Source organism: Centroberyx affinis, unplaced genomic scaffold (assembly GCF_046629955.1).
Source record: "Centroberyx affinis isolate AG114_WGS23_722 - 3 ecotype Tasmania unplaced genomic scaffold, CSIRO-AGI_Caff_v1 ptg002483l_1, whole genome shotgun sequence".
NCBI lineage: Eukaryota > Metazoa > Chordata > Actinopteri > Beryciformes > Berycidae > Centroberyx > Centroberyx affinis.
The window spans coordinates 301,634-321,455 of NW_027280713.1; the positions used below are offsets into that span (position 1 = coordinate 301,634).

Genomic DNA, 19,822 nt, shown 5'->3' on the forward strand with positions numbered 1-19,822 from the left:
GCATTTCCTATCAATATGGCGCTTGATAATACACACAGCTCAGTGTTTGTCATTTGATTGTTATCATCTGTTAATTTTACAATCACCTGTTATTTTTCTACCAAGATGGCGGTGTGGTGATGTAACAGAATACTATGAATAGGTAATGACCATATAGAGATAATGACAGAATTTTTTTATTTTTTTTTGGGTGAACTATTCCTTTAAAGTGATTCTTTTACATGCAAGGAAGTCCTGTCCCTGTTTCCCCTTTTCTTGTTTGCTCTGCTATGTTTGGGCCCATATTCTTTTCAAACCATCTTTGAGTCTCTATGATGCGTCCAACTTGAGGGCAATGTTACCTGAGAGTGTCTTCACTCAGAGAACAGCGGTTTCAGTGTAACCATCTGCTTTCCCAGTGTATCTGACAATTTAAAAACCATGCTTAATGTGACTATCATCATCATCTATCATCATTTTAGTGGGAATATCACTATTGTCCTCCTGGCTACACCTTTTTAATAGCTAATCTTTATTTTTTAATTTGACTAGCTGGCTGAAGTGCTAACCTGTATGCCCACTAGGTGTCAGTAAAGTCAAATATTGCCTATATCTGACTAAAGTAGAACATACTGTTACAAAAAAAAAATCAAAATCATGTTGAATAACCATCTCCCTTTATTTGAGCAATGAGCATTAATCTAATGCATATAAATGTGAAGAAAAACACAGTTTAACACCCCCTGTGTTGTTACAATGCAGAGAGAAATGCAGACTATGACTACAACACTTTGTGCACTAAGAGCAAAGTCTGCCCCATGATGTGTTGCTCCATGAAACAGTGCTAAAATGCTTATATGAATGGTTTTGTTTTACCCCAAAAGCCCTACATGTTCAGCGTGACATGCAGAGAGCTACGTTGTACAGTCAGTATCAAGGACATTGAGTTGTCCATAATGTGCAAAAAAACTGTATTTGGTTCATGCATCCTACACAGCGTTCCCTCTCCCTCCTACTCAATCTCATTGGAGGTTCCCCAGGCGGCTTGGATCTCTGTTTCTGTAGAGGAGAGAGAAAGAAATTAGGAAGAAACTACAGGCAGCAAAACAATTCTCTGGGTCATTTCTTTGTAGGAGGTTTAATCCTTTACTGTAGGTACGACAAATAGCCTATCATCTATTTGTTTACCTGGGCAAGGTCCGCTCTCGAAGATGATGTCATCGATGGCTATGTCACTCCTTACTGATGAACCTCTGGTGGCTTCAAACACAATCTGGGACAGTGAGAGAAGGAAAATATTGTGGGGTTTTTTAAGTGTCATACCAATAAAGCACATTGAATTGAAAATTTAATTGTGAGAAAAATCACTTCAAAAAGACTTTCAGGGTCACTATAGACTGAAACAGTGGTTCTCAACCTGGGGGTCATGAAATGATGTGTGGGATAGGAAAAATCATATTTCTACTCTACAAATTTCTTTTCATGTCAATTATTTCAGATTTTTCTCTATTTTTTGCGGTTTTTATAGTGAAATACTGAACAGTTTTCAGCCTCTTGGCCTCTGATAATTAATTAAATCAAACAACCTGAAATGGTTGCTTAATTTGGTTGAACTGTTCACCACTCTGCATGTGCCGCCTGTGATGGGGGTCATGAGAAGGCATCTCTTCCTTTTAAGGGTGACGAGCCAAAAAGGTTGAGAACATAGAATTTGAATTGACAGAACCTTCATTCCCATTCAAATCTGGTCCTTTGGCTGGTACACTTACAATGGCTGCCATAGAATGTTTCATAATATTTCCGTGGAAATCTGCCGATTTAGTGCATGAGACAGATGGCTGATGTTACCATGGCAACAGCATCATTTCCGGCATCCAGTGCCAGTTGTGATGAACGTTCTAACTTTCTGAGTCACATGTTCTATCCGCACATGGAAAAAGGTTCATTTAGATAAGAAAACATTATCCAGTTCAGTGGAAGCCATGTTAGGTGTGGATGGAGATAACCGATACTGCTGCCCTCACTGTCATCTTGGCTGCCTCTTTCCTACTGAAAATGTAATAATTTAATAATTTAATCAAGGTTATCCACTCCAATTTGTGGCTTATGTATGTATGGTTCTGTTTTGTTCACACAAATGTATAATCCATTCTTCTGGCATCCAACAGCTAGCTAGCTTGCTAGATGATAAATGTTAACACTGTAAGAATCACAGCTATTATTGCCTATTGTTACTATTTAATAGCAGTTGTTGTCCTGTACCTCACACTGTCCGTCATTATTTCGGAAATATTTTGGGCTGAGGACAGGTCACCGGACCAACTTTCTTGTCTCTGATTGGTTGATGTTGAAACCTTGACTCTGGAAAGCTTTCTCTCCAATCAAACTTGGCTGATGCAGTGTTTTCAGTTTCAGTTTTTCATTTTGCCTGTGTATCATCAGCTGTACCAAAGGAAATGACCATGATACACTGGGAAATGTCCTTTCTATCCATTCAAGTTCTGTGGTTGAGAACTACTGCACTAATGTTGTCCATGTGTCCTCCTGTACTGTGCGCCCTTGTTAAGCCCAGACCCCATTCTGTCTCATATTTGACCGTCAACAGAACAGGCGAGGCACAAAAAAAGGCAAAAACAAAGCTACATTTTTGCAGCTTTGCGGTTTGGAGCTTTTTCACTCCGCTCTTGCCTGATGCTGGAGGTCACACTGGTACTCGACAGAGGCCCTCAGCCAGGCGATGCTCTGCTCCCCGCTCCGTTGCCATAGCAACACGTCCCCGCCGTCCTTGTCCAGGTGGACGCTGAGCTGGCCGGTGCCCGAGCCGTACATGTGGTAGTAGAAGCGCAGACACTGAGGACCCCTGGACCCCCTCAGCGGGCGGGACAGCAGCCGAGCGTTCTGGCCAGGCAGCATGGGGGACGCCTCGATGTGCATGTAGTATCCTGTCAATCAAAGTGTAGCGGCATCTGTTTAGAGCTCTGGAACAGATGCTGAACGAAAATGATGCACCGCTGCAGAGATAATGTTCAGTCATGCTGTCTGTCTGAGCACCCCAGGCTCTTCTTTTATATTTTTGTGCTACAAAACAATTTCAAATGCACTTGGGATCTTTTTTCTATGTGATCTTGGTGCAGTGGTGCAGAAATCCTTTGAACACGATTGTGTAGGCCTACTGCACATATATTTAAAACGTGCATGCAGAGTATTATGTAGTCTTAAAGGTTAAGTTTGGTGATTTTGGACCTATGTATAATTTGTCTCTTACATACCTGTAGCACTTGGACCCGCAGACAATATTGGCTGTCAGTTGAAATGGTGACGCCTCTTGCTGCTAACAATGAGTCCAAACAGGATTTGTCAAAATATCTCCAAAAAAGTCTGTGAAAACCATATGGCGACCAACAGACATATTTATACGCACAGCCCGGAAAGCAGCAGCACCGCACCATTTCCATTTTCTTCTACCAAACTCTACTGTTTACAGTCTGACCTGACCATCCAAAACTAGATCACACCACCACAGTAACTCACTTTCACCCCACAGCAGTTTGTGCTGCGGCTGAGAAAAGTAGTTGCATGATTTCCTCATTAGTCATAGTGTGTGTAATGGTGGAATTGTGTCATGAAATCAGCGCTAATTTTCATTTATTTGCTTTGCAACTTTTGTGGAGCCTGCAAATGGCTTTTTTTTTGACTCATTGTCAGCAGCAAGACGCCTAGCAACAGAGCTCGCTGTTTCAAACGATAGCCGACTTGGGAGTCAATATTCTCTGTGGGTTGTACAGGTATGTAAGAGACAAATTATATACTCCAGGTCCAAAATCACCATACTTATCCTTTAATGTTTGCCGATGACTGTTGAAGTGGAGGCGGCCCTCACCCAGTCCTGTGGTGTGATCCCCTCGTGGCCCGGTGTAGGAGGTCGGGGTCGGTCCTCTCCTCCACACCCAGTCATCAGTGTCGCCCTGCTTGTCCTGAGTGTAGCCACAGTGTCCCGCTTCAAAGTCACAGTGCCCCGGGACGGACAGCAGCAACCCTGCAGAAGGAAAACAATATATATGCTGTATAGGTAACACTTTATTAGGATAGTCCAATGTAGATACTCAACTGCAAGTGACAAAAGGTAGATGTTCAACAAAGTGTCACTTGTTTATTTGCTGTTTCTCTACAGACTATGTAAATCAGACCGTAGCCTAACCCTAACCTGGTCCTATTTATAACCCCAACCCTAAGATTAACCCAAAGCCAGACTTTACATATCAATAGACAACTTTTCACAGTTGTGACAGTCACAAGAAACTCAGTAGGCTTTTTAGTAAGTTGAGCATCAACATTGGACTGTCCAAATAATGTGGGACCATACACTAGTACACAGTAGAATCACACAAAATCTGTGTCAAAAATAGCACCCAGTATTCAGATAATGGTACAAATCACATGCTCTATAAACTGTTCATTTAGCTTGTGTTTTGCTATTTTTAGGAACAAATACCAGGAATTGCAAACTAACAGATGGTGGTGCAGCATCAGTAGCCAAAATTTTAGAGAAGCAGGCTGATGACGGTCTGAATCCTCAGACTTACTGGTAAAATATGTGTGGGTTAGTTCAAAAAGTATTGGTCTCTCTCAATAATTACTGTTAAAGTGCTTTAGAGGACTGTGGTTGTACTGGTGTGTGTAGCTGTTGTGAGTTTGTCACAGGACGTGGCTTAAAAAAAGACATCTGGGTAAATAAAGATATAAAAACAGTGCAGTAAACAGTCAGAGGGAGTTTTGTTTTACCTGCTGTCAGCTCACAGTCTCCGAGGCTCACGCTGATGTCGTCCAGAGCCACGGACCCACAGTCCCAGAAGTTTCTGCATGTGCTGACAAACACCAGCTAGACAGGAGAGGTGATAGTGTTGGCATCATCAAAAAGCTGGCCATCTCAAGGCAACGTACCATTTGTAAGACTGGGCCTTTTGCTTTAAATCAGTTCCAGATAGTTCAGCCAGTCAGATTAGTGCCGCATAATTCATCAAACCCCAAGCACTGTGTTTCTGTCGTGCTGTTGTTGCTTGACAATTGTGCAAGACAAATTTCTCACAAGTACCAATAAATCATCAATCAAATACTGTGATTTGAAACAACTGAAAATGTAAAATAATGCTAAACGTGTTACCTAAAGGAAAAAAAGAACCAGTGCTGGAAAGGGCTTCAAGCACTTTGGCATTTTGGATGAGTTCATTTTATGCAAAACACATGAAGCTGCGTACTCTAACAGCTGCTATTTAATAAGCTAGAGCAAACCAAGAGGGTGCCATCAGGATGGAGAGTGCAGAAGATGAGGCCTGTTAGAAATCAGGGCTCGTAACTTCAAAGGCACAAATACAAGAATAGATGCAGATGAATCATGACATAAAACTCTCGTGGGCTCAGGAGTGACGATAGATGGAGGAAGCTGGACTTGCTATATCCCAATTTGTGATTTTCTTCTTACTTAATTCTTTATTTCCATCTGTGTATCCTTCATGTCCTTCCTTCCTTCCTTGTAATATTGGCTGTGTTTTTGTAATATGTGATTATGCTTCTTTGATGTTTGTTGATGTGTTGCAACTGCTTGCTGTGAACCGAATTGCCCCATTGGGGACAATAAAGATTTTTACTCTCTTACTCTTTTCCTTCCTCCCTCCCTCCCTCCCTCCCTCCCGTCCTTCCTTCCTTCCTTCCTTCCTTCCTATCTGTCTGTCTGTCTGTGTATCTGCCTGCCTGCTGTCTATTTGTTTGTGTGCGTTTTGAAAATACAACCTTTTCCTCTTGACAGGAGCGATATATACAGTAACTCCACACATTTCACCTTGGAGGGCTTCGACGTCTGCAAGGTGACATCCGTTGCGACCCAGACGCCTCTGGACTTTTCCCCCTGAGTCCAGATCTTCTCCTGGGTGCTGGTCTGGTGCTGCAGATAGATGGCGAGGGCTTGGTCCGTCTGGTTGAAACCTGTGGTTGTCACAGTTATTATTATTGGTTTGGCACAGCCACGCCTCTCTGAGGCAGTAAACATGAGTCACAGTGTAGAATTGACTCATCTTTTGAATATCTATCTATCTATCTATCTATCTATCTATCTATCTATCTATCTATCTATCTATCTATATCTATCTATCTACACTGAACAAAAATATAAACGCAACACTTTTGTTTTTGCTCCCATTTTTCATGAGTTGAAATAAAAGATCTAAGACTTTTTCTATGCACACAAAAGACTTATTTCTCTCAAATTTTGTTCACAAATTTGTTTAAATCCGTGTTAGTGAGCACTTCTCCTTTGTCAAGATAATCCACCCACCTGACAGGTGTGGCATATCAAGATGCTGATTAAACAGCATGAGTATTGCACAGGTGTGCCTTGGGCTGGTCACAATATTTTTGTTCAGTATATCTATCTATCTATCTATCTATCTATCTATCTATCTATCTATCTATCCTATACATACTGAAAACCAAAAGAAGCAAGCATGACATTCTATATAATTCTCAGTTAAATCACATAAGTTAACAATCAACAATGTTATGCAACATTAAGATGATCTGCAAAAAAAGAAAAGAAAAATGCTGCTGTTGCCCTCATCACTCCCGTCTCTGTCTGTCTTGTCTTATCTATCTATATATCTATCTCTGGCTCTCTGTTAAGGTTCAGTAGCCCTGTTTTCTGTGTTTTCTGGGCATGGAGGGTTTCGGGTGCCACTCACCCCTCAGAAAGAAGTAAAACCTCAGACAGTACTTCATGTTTCCAGGGAGAATTGGCCCGGTCAGGCGGCTAACGTAGCCAGAGCGCGGATTCAGCCGGGAGTGGGCCAAGAGGAAGGATCCTGTAGAGAGAAGATAGCCTTCATTTTCTTGCAAAACTCCGACTTCCTCTGAATCTGCCTGCCACGGAATGTACTCCCTCCGCCACACCTGGCATTGATCTGGATTTAATCTCCAAAGCCTCTCTTGATTTACTCTGTCTGCATCCAAAGTTTGTGAGACACTTGTTTTTTTTTTATGTTACAAATGATATCAATATCCATATATGTTGCTTTAGCCCCCACCTGCGCCTGTGGTGTGGTCTCCGTTCCTAAATATGTTGGGCTTGACGGACACTCTCCTCCACGGCGACCCCATCACGTTGTCCTGGGTGTAGTGGCAGAAACCGGACTCGAAATCACAGTTGGCAACGGAGGGGTCAAAGGTTGGCTCTGTGGGACAGAAGTGTCAAGTCAGGGTGCTGTAGTATATTCTGAATGAACGCAATGTGATACAAATGTAGAGTACAGCATATTGTTTTTGTCGGGTGAAGACCTCTGTTTTTCTCATGTCAGTGTCATTAGCTGTGTTTACATGGAGCCTTTAATTCCACTAATAATCATAATAGTGGCCCAGTCAGAATAAACCGGCCCACCCTGAATGAAATTTCATTCTGTTTGGGAGAGGTGGTATAACCATTTCATAATTCGGTCACTGGATAAAATGTCGTCATGTAAACGCTCATTGTAATCACTTTCTTTGGTTGGCATATCTATACTCTTTCTGCACACGCTCACCCATTTGAGATAAGTGACGTCATCACTGCAGGTGCAAAACAAAACATCTGTTGCTGACACTTTTGTAGTCGTATGTTCTTGCTAAAATCTTCTATTGTGTGTCTTGGCCCTCCTGAAGTCTGTCCTTTATCATTCTGTTCTGTGGTTGATTGCTGATCAGTTAGATCTAGTTAGGCTCATTCTCTGTTAAGTCCTTTTGAGATGTGCATGTGATAAAGGGCGATAGAAATAAACAAACTTGAAGTTGAACTTGTAATGTGTCCAATTTTAGTGATTTTCATGTTTTACTTGAAAAGATTAAATGCTCCTCTATGGGTTGACAATATTTACGACCCGTGGGATTATGAAAACCTTTCAAAACCCAGCTGGATAAATTGAAAAATACATGGTAGTCAAGCTGAAAACAACCTTGTTTTTCTTAGTTCCTGAAAAGTTTACAATTTGGAGAGACAAGGTTTTCACTAGACAACAGTGTAATACGTAATAAGTAAAGTAGTTCTTGCTCTCTAATTTACTCCAGTGAGAGCTAAATGAGCGATGGTGACGGCAGCCCACCTGTGTCCGCACTACAAAACTCAGAGGAAAAGGAGATGTCATCAACTGCAACACGGCCGCCTCTCGGACTGTTAAACGCCACTTCAAAGACCACCTGAGGGGACGCAGACATGCAGGGGAGACAGACAGACAGACACTCATAAACAACTAGTGTGGCAGCGTGTGCATACTTTTGCGGCTGCACACACACACACACACACACTCACACACACACACAAAACAACTCAATCGATCATTCTTCTGTCCCTCTTTGTGGTCTCAGTCCCTCTGACCAGACCTGTCTCCTTACTCTACAGCACTTTTCACACACTGCTTAAAGAGTAACTCCACACTAAAACACTTTTTTTAGGTTGTAAACTGGTATTTAGTACTATATAGTCGTGAAATACAACGATGCTGGTCATACTGTCATATTTATCTCACTAAACCTGGCTCAGTTTGCCCTAAATGAGCAGCCAGAGGTCATTTGGAGATGCACCCATTATTCAAGGAAAATTCACATGCACATGCCCACGAACACTCCACCATGTTCCTTTTCTCACCAATCCAGCCCAACTCCAAACCCCTGTCCTGCCCCCCTGCTCTTCCCACCCACTTCCTTGTATTTTTTGAAATCATGCAGTAGGTGCAGAGAAGCTCAATGGGTGCATTTGCCTTAATGGGTTAAATTCCCAACTCATACCAAGAAGAGTTCGGTAACAATTTATTTTACAGCCCGCTAATTACAGTGTAACTGGTTTGTAATTTTGGGGTAGTAATAAAATAACAATGAGTGATATTTTAAAAGCAAAATGGACTCTCAGTGAAAACAACAGCCACTAAATAAATATTAGTTGTATTGTTAGTAATAGAGGTACAGAAAATGTTAATGGCCAACATTACTAATTCCATTACACTTTCACTGCTTTAGGCTACAGGTTACCCATAACTGCAGGAATAAAGGTGTGTTTTGAAGAAATGCACAAATACACTTTAACAGTAGTGTGCAAATAAATGTATTCAAATAAAATGATTCAGTTGTTCACTTCTGTAAAGTGGATAGGAAGATGACAGGAGTTCAGAAGTGGCCTGCAGGTGAAAGGGCAGTCAAGCAGGGTTTTGGCTCATTGTGTCATTTGGAGTGGCGTCTCTGCTGTTGCAGCCATGTTGTCAGCAGATTTCTTGTTCTTCCCCCGGAATATGCGGGATAGCCAAGAAAAGAAGCCACGCTTCTTCTTCTTCTTTGGTTTTTTCGACAGGCTGTCTTTGGCACTGGAACTCTGAGGTCCTGTAGGTTCGACCAGTTGAACAGGTGGAAGTGTCTTTTCCAGGGTCAGACAGGACAGATCCTTGGTGTCCTTTACAGTTTCAACCTCAAGGCTTGGTGGAGCTTTGACCTCAACCTGGATGGCTGGAGCCTGGGACTCCTGCAGCAGATTGGTTGATCCTTCCTTAAGCAGGTGAATCAGGGTGTATTCAGCAGGAGAGACAGGGAGAGCCTCCTCTGAGGTGGAGTTATTGTCAGGTCCAGCAGAGAGGACAGTGACTTCTGTTCCCTCACAACATTCAGGTTGATGCAGGACGGTGACAGAGCTTTCAGCAGCGGCCTCAATCTGTGTACAGGAGTTGACCGTTTCCCTCTTGATGATAAAATGACATTGTTCGTCCTCCTCCTCCAAGTCCTGGAGGAACAGCATCAGTTTAGAATCAGCTTTGACGATTGGCTCCCACTCATCAAGATGATCTTGAGTAGGGGCATGGCAGGCAGCCATAAATGTAGAACTCACTGATGAGGAATCATAGATGTGCTTTTCACCAAGTTCCTCCTCCTCCAGGAGGACTGAGAGGAACTGCATCAGGTGAGAATCAGTGCTGACAACAGGTTCCCATTTGTCAAGCTGGTCTAGAGTTGGCCCATATTGTGGGGAGCAGTCAACTACAAATCTAGAGAGATGTGATGAAGCGTAGAAGAGCTCCTCACCAAATCCCTCCTCCTCCAAGTCAAAGTGGGATTTGAACAGTGGCTCCCACTCATCCAGGCAGCCCAGAGTAGACCCACAGGGTGAGCAGCAGTCAGCCACAAATCCAGATGTGTCACATGGAGGGGCATAGAGGTATCTCTTTCCAACTGCCTCCATGTGGTAGTCATCGTCAAAACCATTGGGTGAGTTCTGAAGCAGCCTCAATCTCTGAGCTGGGTGGATGGATGCTCGAGCATTACCAAACTCTGTGTCTTCGGTCATGAGAGGAGACTCTTTGGCTCTGTTCGAAACCGTTCCCTATTACAGAAATAGTGCACTATATAGTGTATCCGCCATTTTCTACTAGTGTCCGAATTCTCAACGGTTAATTTGATTCACTAAATAGTCCACTATAAGATACCCACAATGCACTACAAATTGTAGTGAACAGACAGTGTACCCTACAATTTCTCCTGTATACCACAATGCAATGTGATCGTGTCTTACCGAAGAAGAAGAAACAGCTAGCTAACATGTTAGCTAATAGAAACTGGTCTATTTACCGGTTGACAGCGTTAGCAAATCAACAAAAGACGTATCAGACTCCTCAGTCGAGTTTCCTCCGTTTTGAACCAAGAGCAGCAAAACTGCAGGAATCATCGTTACAGGTCAGCTGACTACTTTATCCACCAATACAGGACAGGAGGTGATATGAAAGCTTCTGCTAGTCGTTAGCTCACAAGCTTGTTTACCAAACCAAAACAGCTTGCTGCCATTAGCAGACAGCACCAAAGTTGACAAAACCACACTTGCACATGATTAGAATTTCAACAATTTATTTGTAATTTAATGTTGAAAACTTGTCAAAATCAATACGACCTGAGTCCATTTCAACCTGCTGTCATGATGCTTGGTTTATTTACGTGATGCTGGGCGCATCCCGGTGCGTCACACGAATATCCAGCGCATTTTTTTGACGCAATTATATTTACTGTAGTGTCCGAAATTTCGTTTGGTCGTTGCCCATATAGTTCACTATATGATAAACACTACATGGGGAATAGTGAGTGAGGGAATGAGTGAACCATTCCGAACGCAGCCTTTCTCTGTGGGAGGAAGGTCTCCTTTGTCCAAATCCAAGAGAGGTTTGCATGCTGATGAAGCTGCACTGGCTATTGGTTCCCATATATTGAGGCTCTCAAATCCAAAAGCAGGTTTGGAGCCGAGACCAACAGCAGACTGAGGTGAAAGGTCACAGTCGGGCTCAGCAGGAACTCCAGAGAAACTAGAGGCTTCAGCATAAAGGTATTGCTCCTTATTCAGGACTTTCACAAACATGCAGTTGATGTTTTCATGGTGATCGTCATTAAGGGCATTGAGTTGAGCGACCATTTGCATGGATGCTCAAAGAAATGCAATGGCAACATCTTAATAATCAAATAACCATGAGGCCACCTGATGTAGCTTCATTCAAGGTCAACATGCTTCATCATAGCTTCATCTTATGCCTTTCATCATAGTTTTGTTTCAACAGCAAATCGAACTGTGAATTTACAATGTAAATCAAATTAAGGAAGAACTGGACACAAATCCTTCAACACAAACAAGTCGTCTGTCCTGACTGGCTGTCTCTTGTTTGTCTGTTCAGCAAAATCCTCTGTACTAATCTTTTTCTGTTAAATAACAAAATTATACATACATGTGGCTTACCAAGATGGAAATCACTCTCCATGTTTTCCTTTCTAAAAGGTAGATATTGTTGTTGTTTCTCCAAATGAATGCAACGTGAGTTTTCTTTCTCAATGTGCAGGTGAACACCGATCAGAGATGAAACTGAGTCTGTGTTTGTGTTCAGATCAATCGCTCCTTTATGACACTGACATTCTAAATTCTATGAACTCTGCTGCATTCTGTCCAGCTGCATTATGACTCATCAGATGAAGCTCAGGCCCCAGTAAATGGCAGAGATGTCCCACTTCGTACATGGTTTATAAACTACACATGATTAAAAAACACATTACTGAATATTTGGAATTTGAATTAAGATACCGTATTTTTTATGCGGAAAACATCTATTTAATTCCTAATTCCTATTGCACTTTCACTGTTTTAAGCCACAAGTTAGCTCACTCTAATCTTACTACTACCTACTACTATTACTACTATATATTACTGTTACCTATTTCTACCTACTATCATATCTGAGGGGATACTTTAGGAAAATAAAGAGAAAAGTTATTCATCTTCAATTCAGCTTTTCAGGTGTAGAATTTATTTTTTTCCAGAACAACCTGTGCATCAACCCATGTAGTTAACAGAAACATGGGCAGCACTTTACAGTGGTCTTTTTCCAGTGCATGAACCTTTAAGCACTGATAACATTTGTTTTGTCCCCCCCAATTACGTTATTGCACCCTGTAATTATTTTTTAAGTATGCAGTAATTACAAAAACAGTTACACCATAACTACCTTATAAATCTCTCATAATTACAAAATTGTTACCCCTTGATTCCTGGACTTCTTGTTTTGTTACCCTGTAACTACAGCATTGTTATTTTATTAGTACCCCATAATTACAAACACACTGTAATTAGCGGACTGTAAAATAAAGCGTTACCAAGATTTCTACTGAATGAAGTTTTAATTCTTAGCTGAAGTTTTTCTTATTAAACCATGACAAAAGCCTTTCCCAAACCTTAACCAAAGTTGTTTTAGTTGACTAAACCTAACCCAAACCATAACCCCCCCCCCCTCCCCGAGCCCTAACCCCAACCCCTTACCTGTAGAGCGTACGGGGCCTTGAGGTCGACCTGCACAGGGATCCACTCCCCGGGAGTCACGGTCCAGTCGCTCTGGTTCTCCGCTCCGGCTCTCCACAGCTCCTGGTACTGGCCCACTTGGTCCCGGGTGAAAACAGAGAACAGGTTCCCTTTCCCCTCACCGCGCTGGTACTGAAAACTCAGACAGCCAGACATCGGCACTGTTGTCATGGGAGACACCAGTTTGGCCACTTCTTTGAAAGTCTTGGCGTAGACGGAGTCCACATACATGAAGTGGCCTGAAGGGGAGTTTGTGAGTTTAGTTTTATGTATAATATGATACAAACAGAACACAGAAAACTGAGAAAGTAGAGAAGGAGAAAATGCAGTTTATGTAGGGGAGATAATATTTCTCAAAAGTTTTACATGGTATAAAAAGAAACAAAAACGTAAGTAAGAACAGCAAAGAAGAACAAATAGCAACAGAAATAAAACAAAAAAGAACAAACTCAACAAACAAACAACAAACTCTGGTGCCCAAGAAAAAATAAGAGTTAAAAGCAAGTTTGTAAAAATGTTTTCAGTTGTGACTTGAAAGAAGATGCAATCTGCCATTGGTGTTTTGACTGGTAAGTTGTTTAAGGGCCCAAACTGCAAATGATTCATCATCGTTGTTGCTTTTGTTCACATGGAGATAGAAAGGATAAGACATAAAAACAAATAGACATTTAAAACCCGTAAAAGAAACAAATGAAAATGAACAAGAAGAGATGTATTTGTCTGTGGATGTCACATTACATTTTTGTTCCTGGGGAAATAGAAGGGACAACACACAACAACAACAAAATCAAGACACACACACACACACACAGAGGATGTCCAGGTGATTGGTCGACTGTAGGGGAAAAATAAACTTCACCCTGTGGGTCAAATTGAATGAGCAAAGGTTCAAGAGTCTTCCGTGGATTCTTTATTCGGCTTATGAAAAAGAATTCACAGAAACTCACCACTTGCTATTTAAAACAGATGGACGACCCACTGAACGCCGCCCTCGCTGGTGTCAGGCGGGATCCAGACCTCCCTTTTTATGGTGCGGATTATACCCTGAGTCTCCTGGAGACTCCTGCCGGGAGTTTGACCCTCAACTCAGTCTCAGACGGCGCTCAGTGCTGTGTCCCATCCCATCCTCATCGCAAAAATGTAGGGGAAAAATAAACTTCACCCTGTGGGTCAAACTGAATGAGCAAAGGTTCAAGAGTCTTCCGTGGATTCTTTATTCAGACATGCATGGTTCAGTTCAGTGTTCCAGACAAGAAGTGACAAAGAAAGGAGTGGAGAAGGTCCACTTATATAGACCTGAGTAAACAACAACATAAATCTCGGCATAAAGCCAAACCCACAGTTCAGATTTCTTGACTCAAAGCCAAAAACCTCACCTAATATGGGACACACAGAAACACATGTATGAATAGCATAAACTATTATTCACCTATAAGAACACTCAAAATCATTTCATAACCACATATAGCACACGTGCACGCATACATGCACTGATTTCCTCACCATGATATGTAGAGAAAAAAAAGACACTCTACTCTGAGAACAAAGAACAAAAGAACAGAGTGTGTTATTCATATAAAAAAAAAAAACAGTATTCATTGTATTTCTTACACGACGCTGTATTACTTTTTGGCAACAGCTGCTGCTTTCATATCAGGACTGTATTCAATTTTACTGTGGCCTTCTGCCAGTATGCACATGCGGTTTAAATCAGCTTTGTATCCATAAAGGAGGAGGTAATCCCGCTCACCTGTCCTGTTGTTGTATGTGTGGTCGTTGGGCATGTTGCTCCGCGACAGCTGGGCCGTACCTCCTCCCACATACCAGTTCACATTGGTGTTCCACTGGTTGCTGTATCCACACAGGTGAGACTCCTCAAAGTCACACTCTGGACACAGGGAGGAATGAGAAATCAGCAACAGGCCGACCATTTATGGCTATGCGTGCTATTACGCTTGCATGGTGATGTAATCGTACGTGACTTTGCAATGTACGTATGTGTATTTGACAGAGACAGATGGTATGTATCCAGACGTGAATGAGTGAATGAGTTTTGTTTCTTTGTTTCTCTGCATGATGGATGAGTGAAGTCACTGACCCAGGCAGTATCCGGGGCTGATGTGTATCTCAAAGACGGCCACGCTGCTCCCCACGCTCTGTCCAGGTTTACCCTCAATGACGACCTAATGAACAACACATGCTCGGTAAAAAAAAAACAACAAAAAAAAAACCTCCAATCAGCGATGCGGAGAGACATAAGGAATATAACATGACGGAGGGTCAGACAGAGGGCGAGCATGAAGCTGCACAGGAATTTGATCCGTTTTACTTCTCAAGTCTAATTTACTTTGAAAGCTCTTATGACCTGCAGGTTTGTTACAAAATGATTTACAGAGCAGTGAATGACGTATACATTTAAACTGAAACATTACATTGTTTATTGCTATTTTTTTGCTATGTTTTATTTTTGATTGTTTTTTTTATTATGTTTTTATAAGCTTTTATTTATTGATATGATAATAGTGGAGTGTTCCTGTTTTTATTGATCTGCAGGTTTCTTTTTCCGTGTTTCTGTTTTTTTTTTACTTTTTTGATATTGTCATATTCATTGATTTTATGATGTTTTACTTTTGATTGTTATTTTATTATTTTGTATATTATTGCGTCTGTATTCTATCAGGGCGTCATTGTAAAAGCACCTGCTCTCAATTGACCACCTTGAATAAATAAAGCTTAAAAAAAACAATATGAGGTCAGGGCGTGTGTTTGTGTGTGTGTGTGTGTGTGTGTGTAAATGGCAGGCCGTTTTAGCAGTCAGTACATGTGGTTTAAAGGACACATTTCGTTATGACACACTGATTTTCACCCAAGTCGGTACTGGTGTGTGTTTACACTATGAGAGGCCGCACACAGCACAGACACGGCTTCCCATCATCTAGGTCTTGACCTTGTCAGTGTCGTTACTGGCTCCGCATAGTACTATAAACAGGAGCTTTACATTTCCCACAGTTTGGACAATGTGTGTGTGTCTGTGTGTGTGGTGTGTGTGTGTGTGTGTGGTGTGTGTGTGCTTCTCCACCCACTTCATTTTTGACCTAATTTTGGTTTGTATGTGTAATATCAACCTATATCTGTCTCCTAGCATGGTGAAATATTGTTCTTCCTCTACATCAGTTGTGTTGAAATGAAAGAACTGAAGTGAACTGTAATAAACTTTAGGCGGGCCGCGCCTTGTTTAGATCTATATAGTTCTGCTCTGAGATCCTGCGCTGTTGGACAAATGGCTTTGGTCCACTCTAAATTTTGTGCTTCATTGTTTTTGTTCACGGACATTGAATGTTTCTCTGCAGCTTTTACTGTTAGCCATGCTGATTTCTTGGCCTGGCCTCCAAAAAAAAAGTTGTAATTTGAACCTTGTCACCATGTTAAACCAAGCTTCAACAAAAGCAGTGATCAACTCATGACCATTTGTTGTTTTCTCTTCTTTCTTTTCTTTTTTCTTGTTTTTCTTTTCCATACTTTTTATCTAATTGTATTTAACTGAATTACTTCACCTTTTTCACTGTCGCGTTTCATTGTATTGAATTTATTGCAACTCAATACAATTTGTTGTTGTCTCCTCTTTCTTTTTTCTTGTTTTCCATACTTTTTTGTATCTAATTCTTACTTGATTTAATTGAGGTACTTTTACCTCACCGTCTCTTTGTGTATTATTGTACCTGAAGCACTTTGTAAACATTGTTTTTAGCACAGTGAGTCAGTGTGTATTTGTAAAGTAAAGTGTGTTTTACCCTGTAGGGCTCAGTAGTGTTCTGCAGGTCCATGCTGGCGATCACCCAGCTGTCTGAGGGCATCTGGCTGCTCCACAGCGGCCTGTCGAAGCTCTTGCCCTCCGTGCGCTGCTGGACCTCCAGGCTCCCGGACCCGGTGATCTGGTAGACGAGCCTCAGGCAGCCCCAGTCCTCCTGGTCCAGGACGGGACTCAGCAGGATCCCTCTGTTTTCCCTCTGAGGTCTGGCATCTGGCCTTAGATCATCCTCCTCGTAATCGTCCAAGACTGCGTCCACAGAGACGAAACGGCCTGAGCAGAAACAAAAGGGTGTGGGGGATTTAGAATGGATCTGATTTTCAAAACTGTCAACAATTAAAACCATTATCTGAGGGACTACATGGTCCTCTATGGGCGGAGAAAGTTATAAGACTCTTGGGCCTGTGAAGCTCCATTCAAAAACATTACATAATTTAAAAAATGCATGGTCGTAACCAGTGGTGGAAAGGGAAAAAGTACTCAAAGTACTCAATAAAAGTGCTCATTCTTTCAGAGTGTTAAATTATTGATGCATTAAACTGTAAGAAGTATTTTAATGTTGTAGGTCGAGCTGCTCCATATACTGTTGTGTAGTTTAAACTCTAACAATGCAGCGTATTTTATGAGCTTATTGTATGTTTTGCATGTAAAACCTTATTCTGCAAAGTAACTAGTAACTACAGCTGTCAGATAAATGTAGTGGAGTAAAAAGTACAATATTTCCCTCTGAAATGTAATGGAGTAAAAGTATAAAGTCTCACAAAATGGAAATACTCAAGTAAAGTGCCAGAACCTCAAAATTGTACTTAACTAAAGTTCTTGAGTAAATGTACTTAGTTAGTTTCCACCTCTGTTCGTCACCATAAATCTTGACAGGTTTTCATCTGACAGCAGTGATACGCTCTTTGTCTGGATTCAGTACAAGACAAGATGCACAGCACTCTTCATATAGCGGTAGCCATTGTGAAATCTGTGCAGTACCACCCAACATTTATTCTGCATTAGCGCTGAAGCATTTTCCAAACAGTTCCTCTTGAGGGTGGATCAGCAGTGCAGCAAACATGTAAAAACTGGATTCCTTCAACTGACATGAGGGTGGGTGAGTAGTCAATTCACATTGTTGTTTTTGATTGACAGCACACTGAAATGGTCAAAAAAGGTTGCTGCCAAGCTACTCAAGAAGCATCCAGCTGTTCAAAATGCTTAATGATCGATAGGAGGAATCGTTAGTGCGGTTGCTTAGCGATTCCGGTGAATTAGGCAGATTGGAACCGGTTCTTGATACCCAGCCATACCCACAGTGGAACTTTTTTTGGAATAAGATACCTGCCAAAAACAGGGAATCAAGACATTGCAACAGGATTTAAGTCCAAAATCAAGATCCATTTAATATTACAACATACAATCTCTCTAAACTTCGACCCGAACAGCCATTCCTTTCCTCCCTAGCTTTCTTTTCTTGCTTCAGGGGCCTTTGAGCTCCCCTTGCTAGTCTGCCATTTATTATTTGTCCCTGTGGAATGCCCTGGTGCCCTGGGGGCGCTTATATACTGCGCGCACACACACACACACACACACACACACACGTCTCGTTTTTATTATGCCCTCTCTTGTTCCATAAAGCTTTGTGATGAACGTGCATTTGTAAAATTTAATAAATAAAAAAGTGCTTTATAAATACATTTGACCTGACTTCACTCCTGTTACAGCTTCACCTGTTTTGCAACAGTGCACAGAGAAGAGGGAAGAGTGAGAGAGGAAAAGAAATGTGCGATTAACCCACTAACTACGCTGACCTTTTTTTAACAAGCCTGTGGCAACTGCAACAAGGATGGAAACAGGAAAAGAGAAAGTTGACGTATTCCAGAGGGAAGAGGGACAGCACCACTGACTGGACAAGTTTCAGACAAGTAGGAACAAGGACTGTGATGGAAAAAAAGGCTAAACAAGAACTTTTTCGGGCAATACTGGGCATTTTTTTCTTCACACGAAAGCATAAGTGTTTTTTAAAGGTGTAAAACTAAACTTGAGAATGCAGAGACAGCAACAGAGACTGTTAGACTGTTAGACAAGCAGTTTATATTGTTTTTACAACATGCTCTCAGTAAAAATCTAATATGGATTCATCTGTTTGCTTTGATCGCTCTACATAAGTGTTGACTGACTTGACTTAGATATGGGTGTGTGTACAGCAGTCGTCAGTATCAACCCCAGTACCAACACAGATAGGCAGCGGGCGAATGCCTAAATGTGTTATTTCACTGTCTCCAGATGTTTGTGGATGCTGGCAGCAATGCAGTCCAGATGGAGTTTTTTGGTTTTTTTCACTCGTCTAGTTCAGTGGTCGAGACAACATCAGCTAATACAACAAGGACAACAGCAGAAGGTTAACCTGTCACTGTACTAAAACTGCCACTGTACCATCTACAGTAGAGATCTCCAAAACAGATGCTACATCAGACGTATTTTTCCGTTGAGAGGATTAAAGCTGCAGGGTTAGTCACTTGTCATTAAAGAGAGAGAGAGAGAGAGGGAAAGAAGGGGAGGGGATTGGCATCTTTAAAGTCTCCCAGTACCATCTTCGTTAAGGGTCCAGCTCGTGAAGTCTGCATCTGACGTGTATCCGCAGGTGTTGGACTCAAAGTTGCAGGAGCCTGACAGAAGCTGGTTGTGGGCTTGGACGGTGGCTTTGAGCACACAGAGAGAGAGAGAGAGAGAGAGAGAGAGAGAGAGGGAGGGAGAGAGAACGGTAAGTATGAATCATACCAAGCGCCATATAAACATGCCATCATGCAAAAAGCACTGGCACAACTTTTAAAATGTATACTCACCGGCTAAAGTCAAGAGGTAGAATGGAAGCATTGCAGTTTTGAGTGGTAATAACTTGACAAAACCTGGAGATCCTCAGAATATAACAAGAAGAGTGTGTGTTTCTGTCCACAGTCCAACAGTACAAAAAAAAAAAAGTTGGTCACAAAGTTTGTTGTTGTAAGAGTCTGTCTGCGTCTCCGAGTGTCTCTCCAGCTCACAGACTGGCAGCACACTGCAGACTCTCAGATGGGAAATCTCTGTCTGGCCAAGAGAGCGGGGAGGAGGAGAGAGGGAGAGCAGTAAGGAGGAGAGAGGGAAAGGAATCAGGGAAGGAGGGAGGGAGA

At 41.9% G+C, this 19,822-nt stretch overlaps 1 protein-coding gene across 1 annotated transcript; it reads right to left on the reverse strand.

Annotated features, from left to right (window-relative positions):
• Positions 1 to 659: 659 nt before the first annotated feature.
• LOC139656498 (MAM domain-containing protein 2-like) lies at positions 660 to 19,628 on the reverse strand. Its single transcript, XM_071534102.1, has 15 exons — positions 19,499 to 19,628; positions 19,244 to 19,354; positions 16,651 to 16,940; positions 14,958 to 15,042; positions 14,610 to 14,747; positions 12,821 to 13,098; positions 8,100 to 8,193; positions 7,053 to 7,199; positions 6,711 to 6,830; positions 5,816 to 5,958; positions 4,762 to 4,858; positions 3,860 to 4,015; positions 2,668 to 2,921; positions 1,168 to 1,252; positions 660 to 1,038 (listed from the first exon to the last, which is right to left on the reverse strand). Exons 1-15 carry the CDS (start codon positions 19,527 to 19,529, stop codon positions 992 to 994), a joined length of 2,076 nt encoding a protein of 691 aa, XP_071390203.1. The 5' UTR covers positions 19,530 to 19,628; the 3' UTR covers positions 660 to 991.
• Positions 19,629 to 19,822: the final 194 nt, after the last annotated feature.

What these genes read in the sequence shown, in the direction of transcription:
- LOC139656498 (XM_071534102.1), bottom strand. Translation starts at nt 19,529, where the DNA reads ATGCTTCCATTCTACCTCTTGACTTTAGCCG. An exon ending in AGGCCCCGTACGCTCTACAG is followed by an intron (nt 8,194 to 12,820) that starts GTAAGGGGTTGG and finishes GCGTCCCCTCAG; the next exon opens with GTGGTCTTTGAAGTGGCGTT. An exon ending in CGAGAGCGGACCTTGCCCAG is followed by an intron (nt 1,039 to 1,167) that starts GTAAACAAATAG and finishes TCTCCTCTACAG; the next exon opens with AAACAGAGATCCAAGCCGCC.